Source organism: Eupeodes corollae, chromosome 1, assembly GCF_945859685.1.
Source record: "Eupeodes corollae chromosome 1, idEupCoro1.1, whole genome shotgun sequence".
Classification (NCBI taxonomy): domain Eukaryota; kingdom Metazoa; phylum Arthropoda; class Insecta; order Diptera; family Syrphidae; genus Eupeodes; species Eupeodes corollae.
In genome coordinates, this window is record NC_079147.1 from 145,064,131 (window position 1) to 145,076,425 (window position 12,295).

General features: G+C 36.6%; 1 protein-coding gene across 5 annotated transcripts in view; it reads right to left on the reverse strand.

Annotated features, from left to right (window-relative positions):
- LOC129938591 (protein groucho) overlaps positions 1–12,295 on the reverse strand; it is a 307,911-nt gene that overhangs the window by 79,509 nt on the left and 216,107 nt on the right. For all 5 annotated transcript variants that reach the window (XM_056046249.1, XM_056046246.1, XM_056046250.1 and 2 more), the window contains one exon: positions 1,073–1,167. In XM_056046249.1, coding sequence (XP_055902224.1) covers positions 1,073–1,167 — 95 coding nt within the window. The remainder of the gene's footprint in view (positions 1–1,072; positions 1,168–12,295) is intronic.

Here is a 12,295-nt window from a genome sequence, read left to right on the forward strand (position 1 = left end):
TGGATTACGCGGACGATGTTTGCTTACTCTAAGGATCATGGATCTCCATCAAATGATAGCAAGTGTGGGGAAAGAAGCAGAAGTTGTGGGGCTGAAAATTAATTCCGGCAAAACAAAAATGATCAGCCTCGGAAACCGACCATCCTCTCAAACAAATATTTTCTCGCAACCGGTGGAAAAAGTGGAGAGCTTTCAATACCTTGCCGCATCGGCAAAGCAAAACCGGCGTTCGGTATGCTGTCAAAAGTTTGGAGGAATAACTCTATCAGCTTAAGAACAAAGCTACAACAGTTTCGCACAAATGTCGAATCTGTGCTTCTTTATGGGTGCAGCACTTGGAAGGTTATTTCAGCCATAACAAGAGAGCTGCAAACCTTCGTAAATAGATGTCTTCGTAACATCCTAAGAATTTTCTCGCCAAACCGTATTTCAAATGAGGTCCTTCATAGAAGGACAGGTCAGGAACCTATAGAATCTATAATACGAAAACGTAAGTTGCAATGGATTGGACATACGCTTCGAAAAAGTAACGACTCCTTTGCAGACCAAGCAATGCATTGGAACCCGCTCACACAAGAAGAGCTGGACGACCGAGAAGCACATGGCGCCGAGGCGGAATCAGCGTCACTATGCAAGAGTTGGAGGGAGCTGAAACACATCTCACCATGGCGCGGACTTAAAAGGTCTGACGACCTAAGTAAGTAAGTAAGTAACAATAAGGGGAATTCATTGAATGCAATCTTTGAATTGAAGTCATAAAAGATTTCATTCCTAAAAGATTGCATTCTTTTACAAGTCTGTCAATCAAATGGATTTCTTTAATAATTTACTTATTTAAAAGACAATTATTATTTACCCGTTTGATGAAATAAATAAATAAATGAAATAAATAAAACAAAAACAAACGAAAATTAAGTGGCGCCCGGGAAAAAATAAATAAAATCTCAGATAGATGGATATATTTCGAAAAGGTTGGTAATGTATAAAAAAAACATTCTTTTAATTATTAACTGTTACTTAAAACATAATTTTTAATAACGCTAATTTGTCAATAATAATAATTTTTACTCACGTGTGATATTGTGCTTGTAAAAAATTAAACTCCTCCTTTATCCTTTCCAATGTATCCACAATTGTGAATTTGAGTGGCCCCTGTGGAGGAGGACCCTGAAAAAAAAAAACAAAAATAAAATTATGATTAACACCTAAGAATCTTGTAAATAATAAAAGGATATATCATAGAAGTATGTAATTATTTAACAGCTTCTAATATTTAAGTGATATAAATTAAATTCCATATCATACTTTATCTATAAATTATTAAATTAAGACAAATATTATATCCAGAAGTATGTATGAATGTACATATTGGTAAAGGTATGCAAAGTTTATAACAAGAACTAACAAATCCTAAAGGCTTATCTTTCATTATCCTAAGCAATGTTGTATCACAACAAATCCAAATTAATTATGTGTCATCAATATATGCATGCACCTATATGTATATATAGATATTTTAGACATCTTTGAAGTCTAAACAAGGAACCCATAATAATATACACAAACTATTGATGCTCTCTGACCATATTCATAGCTAGCATCTGACCTCTTCATCTCAATTCTTGTCCAATTGTTTTAGTTGTGGCAGACACCTGTAATTAGTTCAAAGAATCTATATAGCTATTCCGGCCAAGAGGAAAAGTAGCCGCATTTCACACAGATACCATAACCAAAGCAACAACAATCTTAATTGTAAACGATTTAGCTCCTACAAAGATTCCAACACCTTCGTTTTCCAACCGATGATGATTATGATGATGATGGTCGGGAACGGGAAAGGTGCAGACTAAGGGGTTAGACTAAAGGTTTTTACAAAGAGGGAGGAGGTTTTGATGAAGATTCAGCTCCACTATAACATAATGCAATCATATGCAATTCGAGATACATATTCCAAGTGATACTGTGTAAGCAGTCTCAGCAAAGCATTCCATAAGGATTCCATATATTCTCCAAACCCCCTACTTTAATTTAAGTTAGGGCCTATATACAAGGTGAATTCGCAAGGATACACGAACACGACCAAATCCAGCAGCAGTCACAGGAAGCCCAATTAATTTCCCTACTAATAAACAGAATTTAATTGGATCAACATCCTCTTCATATAGTCAAAAGGTATGCTTACATATGCTTATGCTTACTTCATGTATACACAACGTATTAAATTAATTTTGCCTACGTCTCGCTGTATGTTATCGTTGTCGTTGTCATCGACTTCGAAGGGAATTAAGCATAGCAGTGTTGCCAATTGAGCAGAAAAAAAACCGTATCAATTTGACATAAGAACTCCCAACTGTCATTGTTTTGGAAAAAAAATTGACAAGTAAAGAAAAGGACCACAATTCAATTAGCATGCTTCCTACTTAACTGTCTCTTTGTATTCAATGCAGAGTTGACTCTTGACTGTTTTTACTACTGCGCTTCCTGTCAAACGAAGATAGGTTTGAATATTTCCAAGGTCTTAGAGTTAATGACGTTTATGATCGTATATAACTTCATACGTAAAACAGAATTCATTTAAAAATAGAAAACAGGACAAAAAAGTAAATATTCATGATACTTCCTTAACATATCTATTTTAATTACTATTTATTTATTTATACTAGTACAAAAAAGTTTAAGAGTTTGTTTGCTTGTTTGTTTGTTTGTTTGTTTGCTTGTTTGTTTGTTTGCTTGTTTGTTTGTTTGAACGCGATTATCTCAGGAACTACTGCATTGATTTAAAAAAACATTTCAATGTTAGATAGCCTACTTATTGAGGAATATAAAAGTCTATATAACATCAAGCTAAGAAATATTCCGAGCGGAACACTTTAAAAGAATGTTTACAAACCGCGGAATTTTTCCACGTCCGGGTTTCCATTGGGTCTGCTATTAAGGTTTGCTTAAATAATGTATGATAGAAATTTCAAAGTTCTAAAAAAAAGTCAGCGACAGCATTTGTTCTAAAATAAAGCATGTGAGAAAATCGCGGAGCGCAGATAGTGCTTTATATACTTTTTTTTAAATTTTAAATGAACTCGGATCATGTTTAATTGTATGAACTTTCAAATATAAAAGCCGGCTACTGCAGATCGTTTCTTTGACAATTTCTCATTGCTGACCAAGATTTTCATTAGGAATGTCAAATAAAGGCTAGCCTATAATTTTTGGGTTAAGTTTTGTTTTATATTGGCATCACTTATTTAACTGACAGGTAATTTAATATTTGACAATTGTTTTGCATTTAAAATTTCTGACGTTTAACAAATTGTTGTCAAAAAACTTAAGTTATTTGTGAATCTTTTTTTTTGCAACATTCGAATTGTTTAAAATATAAATGAAAACATTTCAAAACAATTAAAATTTCTAAAATTTGGCATCACTGATTGAATCTTAAATGTCAAATCCATGCTCTATCCTTCTCTAACGTATCGTATCGTGGACTTCTGTGCAAAGATAACGATGGCAATCTGCCGTATAATGTTGGCTGCTATATAATCACACAGCACATTCTCCGAGGAGACTCGAAGAAGAAGGATCTTTCTACATCCTCTGTTGTCAATAATAAGTAAGCATATCTGCCTCATTTTCAGAGAGGAGGCGGGAGGGGTGTGGTATATCTACACACAGATAATTCAATTCAAAGATGCACGTCTTAAGGAAACACTCATTCACACGACAAAATTGCAGTGTATCCTTAAAATATACACTACAAAATCTCTTATAACTATAAGTTATGTACATCGGTACACGTCCTTCTGTCAATTGATCCTGCTGCTGTGGGAGAGGATGAATTGCTCGATGTAGAGTAGAGGTATATAATGTGAGTCATAAGTGGCATGCACCTTTAAAATGTCGTCTCCGTCATCGTCGGTTGTATTTGGGCTGCTTATGATGGTGATGTTATTCAATTTGTAAACACTCGCATTACGCATATGAAATTAATTTCCAATGCAAATTTTAAGGTCCTGAAGGTTGAAGAAGGAGATGGGGTGGTTGAAGGATTGAGGGAGCTACTTTCGTATGTTCGAACGTGTTGTTGTAGTCATCATCATCATAATCATCGTCCTCTTCGTCGTCGAAGTAAGTATAATGATGAGTAGAAATTCGTGCGTAGATAATTCGTCCTGCAAGGATATTCTCAGAGCGCACACAACCCCAAACTACTGTCATCATGATTTACAAAGTTAATTATTGTATTTAGTTTGGTTCTAACATCTGAACTTTGGGTATAAGTTAAATTCACACATTTACGTTAGACGCATATATCACATAAAACATTGGAATAGGGTCATGCCAATGAATCAGTGTGAGTGTCTGTATGATTGTGTGGTAATTTTGATTAAACTATGCTATTCGAAGAATTATCCCAAGAGGCATTCTATGCTTTTATAGATGCATAAACAATATTATATTATTATTGTTTGTTAAACTTCTCTCTTACGCATGAGTTTACATATCATTTCGATTGGAATGGAATTGAGAGCTGGTTGAGCTAACTGTGATGTTATTTTACGCAGGGGAATCGGTTTTGAAGGAAGATTGATAATGATATGCTTAGAGATGTTGAAGAATGTGAAAGTAATTGGTTAAGTAGTAGAATGTTAGGGGGATTCGGAATCAGAAACTGGAAGGAAAAACATCGCATCAGAACATTCTCAGGAGATTGTCCTTATTTGTCTAAAATATACAGAAAGTCCATGAAGCTGTAGGTTAATAAATTAAATGGCACAATGATAAACATAAACTCGTTGCGAATTGAGGGTCTTGTAAGCTGCTGGGAACTTGGGACCAACAATAAATTTATGTTGGATTAGAACGGCTTAAGAATATGGCAGAGCGACAATAATTAACTTTCCTTAACTTCTCCACTAAAATCAGAATCAATTTTAGAAAAGTGTGCAGTTTGGAATACTTTCAAGTATTGACTTAATACTGCTGATTTTTTGTTTCGTGAAGGTTTTCGAAATAAGGAAAGAGAAAGTGTTGTCACCGAAACACTTTCACGTTCTGTAGAATGACGATCAACTTAACGTCTTCTTCATTTGGGTCAGACATCACCTGAAGGATTGTAAGCGGGAATTTTGGCTCATCTTTTCAACGAGCCCAACCGAACTTTTGACTTGTTCCTTACTTCTGACCATAATAATCACGATGTCAGTGTTCTGTCTCCTTTAGGCACATCAGACTTCTGTGTTGTATGGAAGCTTCAAAGAGGTTTTAAAAGTAAGGATCTAGGTTTTCGGTGTTTTAAAGCCAATCCAAATAAGAAAAACCTGAAAAAGTTTAATAAGGACATGAAACCCTGCGAACTAAATGTATGAACAATTGTTTCAAAGGCAGTTAAAATTGTTGGTCATTTAAAAAAAAAAAAAACATGACACATTTTCACGGTTTCTACGCTTGTTGTCAATAACACTTCATTTGTTAGCTCTTTATAGAGAGTAAGTCTCTTCGCTAGAAAGTTTGCCGCCAATTTAACGGTGCCAGAGAGTGTTACGACACCGCCAATCTTTATTTGCACACGTACAGTAGCCAGAGTCTTAAATGATCTTAACAAACATAAATCCGCTGGCCCTGTATTGATCTGAAGAGGAGTTCTGCAAAGCTCATAAAAACAATGCGTTAAATTTTTCCTCTAACTAAGTCGAAGTTTAAAGACAAAATTATGGCTTTCGTAGCAATAGGTCAGCTGGTGATCTCCCGGTTTATTTTACTAAAGGAATTAAGCTCATTGCCCTTGATATTTCAAGACCAATTGCTAGAGTATGGCTTCGGACTCTCTTATCAAAAATGTGCATTCCGTTTAAATAAATCCCTCCTTCGTTGGAAATACAATATAAATCCTGGTGTACCACAAGGCTCTATTCTGTCTCCGATACTCTTTATCATTTTTATTTATGATCTCCTATCTAAGACTTCTATTCCATTTGCCTAATTTGCTGATCATAGTACCTGTAACTTTTTGTTTTTAGATTCATACCAATTCTCCTCGGATCTTCAATGGCAATGTTCGACAAACTCATTTTCAAGGCCTACCGTAATGAGAATATTTGGTCGATGGTGTATTTTTCATTGATATGGACGGCTTCAAATGTTCACATAATACGATAGAAAGAATCTTATACTTGATATATAGGACACAATTCTGTCAAGTTCAGAATTCTGACCTTCCTGGCTTCAGATCAGGATAGTACACTATTGACCTAATATTTCCATTACAGCAGGACTTAGAAACAACTTAAGAACTTCAAAGCGATACCCAACGTCTTTTTATTGACTTCAAACCCACGTATGACAGTTTTTACCCTTAGAAATATGTATACACCACTTCCCGTATACTTTTTTTTCATTCAAACACAATTTTCCAACAATCTTTTTCATTCTTCACCTCAACCCCAATTAAGTCGAACACTCAATAAATAAGTAACATTATACACATGATTCGATTCTCCCAAAAAACACAACTCCACAGCTTACCTTTCTCATTTCATTTCTTTCTCTTATCCTTATCCTTATCCTTATTTTTTTTTTTTTTGATAAATCTTAAATATCTTGAACCCTTTCCCTAAATCAAATCTCTTAAATACCCCCACAAAACCATAGGGACATGAACTGTAGAAAACGGGAAGGGCGGGGTGTGTGTAATAAAGCAACAACATAATATGTACAAACAGTAAAAAGAAAATCCTCATGCCATCATCCTTAAAACTCAAGCGAGATGCGCTAAAGCCCTAAAGTATACACACATATAAAATGGGAATTGCTATAAGGGTAAGGTTTAACATATGGGGGTTGTAGTATAAAAGCATTTCTTTTTTTTACCCTACTCTACCGACATATATTCTGCCACAAGAAAACTTAAACTAACTTCGACAATATACACAGAGAAGCAGTAGTAGCAAGCAAAACTCTCCGATTCCATACCCTGCTTAACCCCTTTTTACCTCATCTCGCCCACGAAACAACCACCGCCACCAAATTTGCCACACAACCATCGTCACCGCCATAAAGTACTCTATAGGGGGATGATGCTTCAAATAAGTTTATCATGATATTATGTATGTTCTTCTGCTTCCAAGTATTGGAGGGGGGTGATGCAAGGAAGGTTAGCAAAGACGACGACGACAACGACGACGAAGGTATCTAAGGGGAGCTAAAACGGTTCTGGTTAAATGAATGTGTGAAAAAGTAACAGGAACGGGAAGACCAAAAAGGGTGGCTCTACGAAAAAAGTTATGTTATTTTTTTGCTTTAACCCTCCCTTCGAACGGTCTGAGATGAGGAAGAAAAATTGTGTCAAGAGAAGTGAGGCGATGGAAAATTTCTATACGCCATCAACTTCCGGTGTTTGCATTGAAAATGGCAACAAAAAAAAATACCAAACAAGGATACAAAAATTCCATGAAACCGTTGCACGTTTGCTCTGGAGTGTACAGAGAAGAGGAACTCTCAAGGGAAGTGACGACGACGATGACAAGCAACGACGACGTAGTTAAGGGTGGTGGAAGTAGAAGTCCTCAGACCAAAAGTGAAAAGAGCTATGCTGTGATGGTTTACGTAGTGCAGTAGCAGTGATAAGGGAAACGAAGCGAAAGATGATTGAATGCGGGAGTAGCAGCGCAGTGAGGTAAACAAACAAAACACAAAAAAAACACCAGAGCCAACTCAAACACTGGTATAAGGGAAGACTTTATACAACACACACAAACCCCCACATCCCCAACTTCAATCCCAACCCTAAACGCACCCACACACAAAACACACCCATTGATTTTGAAATAATGGGGTGAAGGAAATTGCAGGAAACAAGTAGAGTGAAGTTTGAATTAAAAGGACCACAACACCAGCAGAAGCTGAAGAAGGAGCAGAAATACCAGCAACTCCAGCCCCGCAATGTCGAACCGTGGAAAAACGTTGATGACGATACCAAGTTGTTTCTATAGATGGTTTGGAGGTTTGTGTTGTAAAATGTTGTGATGTGAGCAAAAAGGCACAATGTTAAGGGCTTGGCGCAACGGAAGGAGTTGCATAACAAGAGTTTTCCTTATTTTTTCTTGTTGAAAACCTTTCGCAGTGATATATTGGTAGTGCAAGAAAAATTGATTCAAAGAAAAAATTGGTATAGTTGAGCTATGGCTTGATTTGTTGGAAATATGTGGGACAATTTCCACGAAACGACTTCTGAAACAACAGCTTCCAACGATAGTGGATTTTTGAGCAGGTTGTTGAACGTAGGTAAGTTGCACTCTAACATGTATACGTGTTCGGGTCCAAGTGCCCCAGTTTTGTCAATATTTCACAACAACACATTCTACATCTTCTACACCTTCTGCAGACGATCAAAACCATGATAAGTAAATATGGAGTGTGGGGGGGGGGGGGTGTTGTAATAGATGACTAAGGATTAAGTAATCAAGTTTTTTTAGGAAGTAATGAGCTTAAGGATCTAATGTGGAATGTATACATTGAACCTTGGGTGCATAAGATATGTTATTAAATAAGCATGCTCGATGAGCCGGGACCATAAGCCAAGAAGAATTAGAAGCTTAAGATCTTCGAGTACTAAGAGGCAGCACTTCTTGCAATTCTTAACTATTCCTGTGTTGTAAATTTGTAATGCCAGGAATGAATGAGAACTAATGGATACATTGCGAGCTACGAGCAGAGGCAAGGCTATTCTCGGTTCTCGCCCGCTACTTTTAGTGTCAGTCCTTGCGCTGTCTTATGTTAGTGTCACATAGCCCTTGCCATCGGCTTATAACCACCCATCTGCTATTTTTAGTAATGTTTGTTTAAAAAACGCTTTATGATAGGCAACGATAAAAGGTCTTAAAAAAGTCAGCACCTAATGATATGCTACTAATAAGTGTTTTAAAAAAGAATATATCTCATTATAAGTGTTACCGGCGGATCTAGTGGAATGAGCTGTGAATGAGATATTTTTCAGCGGTAAAAAGAAGCTTAAAACCCTTTACAGATTCGTAGCTATCTCCACACAAAAAATATCGCGAGAATATTGTTTCATTGCAACGTGAAGGACTTACAAACAAACAAACAAACAAACAAGCTGACTTTTATTTTTAGAATATTAGTAAAAATGTATGGTAAGCACGAAAAAAAGCACCAAAGTCAACAATATTGTCTATGGAATACGTCTATACCCACACTAGTCGTTTCGATTTATACCAAAAATCTCCATAGTTAATAAGCCGTAAAATAAACCCTTAAGCCATATTCGCATGTCGAACACCATTGTTCGTCCTTTACTAAGCAAAAATAAAAGAAAAACAAGCAATTTGAAGGCTTGTGTCACTGTAATTAAAATCACTCACTACGTCTATGTTATACGTAAATGGTTACATATACATATGCCCAAAACAGAAACAAGAATAAGGGTGTCAGGATACAACAAGGAAACATGCCCGTATTGAAATACAGTTTTATTATACCTTATATAGGAACGTAGGTAGAGATGTAGGAATATCCTTTATTATCTTTCCATCCAAGTGCTCTCTGATGTGGCCTATATAGACTTTTTAGATAAAAATACGTAAACATATAAGAAGTCTCCACCGTCCTCTTATCCTTCCCGCTTTAATAAACCAGCCACAAGAAAACACACTTTTCCTTTTTTTGCGAATTTCCTTTTCCAAAATCCAATCCACAGTCTTGTTATACAGAAGTCTTTATTGCTATGGCAAGCTTACCACCCAAATGTAGGCAATAAATAAAATACATACAACAAAAAAAAAAAAGAAAAAAAAACAAGGAGGGATAAACGAAAGCGACTCCCGTTTCCAATAATTGACATCTTCCATAGACTTTCAGAATAAGAAATATATGTAAGCAAGGAAGGAGCCAGCAGCAGCGAAGCACAAGAGGGCGAAGAATGAAGTATGAATTCATGAATTTTTGTATTTCATTTTGGGTGTGCTAACACAAGTAAAGGGAAGTGAAAGCAAGGGAAGGGAATAACATCAACGACCGAACAAAAACAAAACGAAAAAAAGGACGAAATCGTTACGGTTTCCCCGTGGGAAGTGTCGGGAAGAAGGGAGAAACACCATATTACCGACGTACATACATACAAAAAAAAAAAGAAATATATCTCAAGAACTCGAGCTCCAGCCTTCTCTCTTGTTCTCGGTTTGGCATTGGAAAAGATTTTCGTATTTTACCATTATGACTGCGATGACCCCTGCTGCCACAGCAGCCGCCTGGTTGGGCGCTTTGCTTCGGCAAGAAGAAAAAGACACCCGACAACGATGACGATGACGGCAACGACAACAACAACGACACGACACTAGAAAATGAGAATGCCATTGGTAGCAAAGTAGCGCGGCGGGAAGCACAATCACAATCACAAGCACATCCAAGGACACAAAAGGAAATAAGAGCCCAAAAGAGCAGCCAAGTGGAAATGAAAATCGACTCTAGTTCTTTTTATCCCACATTTGACTTGGTTTTGAATTGATAGAGTTACTGCTACTACGAGTATAAAAGGAATGTGGTAAGACAGCCATGGGCGGGCAGGACAGTCAGGACGTCGCGGCAGCAACGGAGAGGTGATAAGGAAAAAAGAATGAAAGGAAAAATAACTTTGACTAAAAATCCTGCCAGGATAGGAATTGGCAAACAACTCCCATACCATATAAAAAAGGAGGGTTTCGGTTGGAGGGGGTTGGGGGTTAAGGATATGTGCTAAAATGCTGATGATTTTTCTGTTTTATTTTCTTGTCCCCTTCCTATACTTCTACTCCACTCCACCCATTCATTGCTCAATTTATTTTTTGTTTCTTGCCAAGTCAGTGAGCGTATTGTATTTCTTTTATTCAACAAAAACAAAATAAAAAGGACTTAGGAAAAAGAAGAAGAACAGATTAGGGGTGATTTTTTTTTTTTTTTTCTTGGGAAGGAGGCTTTTCAGTTGACATCATAAATGGGAAATGATTTCAAATCCTCTTAAGATGTATTATTTGACAAAGAAAATTGGACTTGTGTGGGTAGATAGGTAGGTAGGGTTCGGTTTGGTTGATTAGGTGATGATTTTTTTCTTTTTCTTTTTTGGGGATATCGTTTTTGTTTTCTTCTTTCTTTTTCTTTGCCTGACTAATTGATGAGATTTTCTTATGTGAGTCAAGTTGACATTCGTGCGTGGGGTCGGATGGTCGGTTACTTGGTTGGCCATTAGCTTAGGGTATTAACCTTTTACTGACCTTAACATTCCTTTGAAGAAGGAGAATTAGGTAGTTAACTTCATGGGTAAAAAATGAGTTAATTATACCTACGAACTTATGTATGACGACTTTTGACATTCGAAATTTTATATATGATTATTATTTTATTATAGACTCGATATGAGATATCTGGGATCTTATTGATCTAAGGTCGAGAATTTTATAATTTCGTTAAGATCACCAAAACATGATGAAATAAAGGATTTAAATAGACCATTTTTTCTTCAACTGAAACGCAAACAACTTTAGACATTCAAAACTTCATTTTCGACTTGAAGTACAATCAAAACATTCATGTTTACCAAGAACATGACTCGGTTAAATTTCGTCCTTAATGACAGCTGTTTCATGTTCAATGTTGCTTTGAAGTCTTCCAATATCGTCGGCTTGGTGGCATAAACCAATGACTTAACGTAGCCTAAAGAAAAAAAATCATACGAAAGAGGCGGCCAACCGACTGACCCATGTCCTGAGATAAAAGGTTCATCGACTTTACTCTTCAATAAATCGATGGTAAGGTAGTACCCGTGGCATGATGGTTAGTGCGTTGGACTGTTATGCCAGAGGTCTTGGGTTCGATCCCTGCCTATGCCATCTAAAGTCTTTTCACGGGTAGTGCCTCTTGCGAGGAATTGACAAATTCTCCAAGAGTAACTCTTGTCATGAAAAAGTGCTCTCTCAAATTAGCCGTTCAGAATCGGCATATAAACTGTAGGTCCCCTCCATTCCTGACAACATTACTCGCACACAGGAATGGTTGAGAGTTGTAAGTCACTAGGCCCTGGTTTTCATGGACTGTTGCGCCACCCAATGTATTTATTTATAAAGTATGCTGGTGTGGTTTATGGCATGATCCTAATAATTTTTTAACTTATCGTCCAAGTCCTTGTCTTCCTATTCGTTAAAACAATAATCGGTTTCCATTGCGCGATAACTTTAACCATTAAAAGTAACGAGATGATTGTTATTTTCGACCGAAAAATGTTGGCCAATAACGCCGCCAGCATACAAAATGC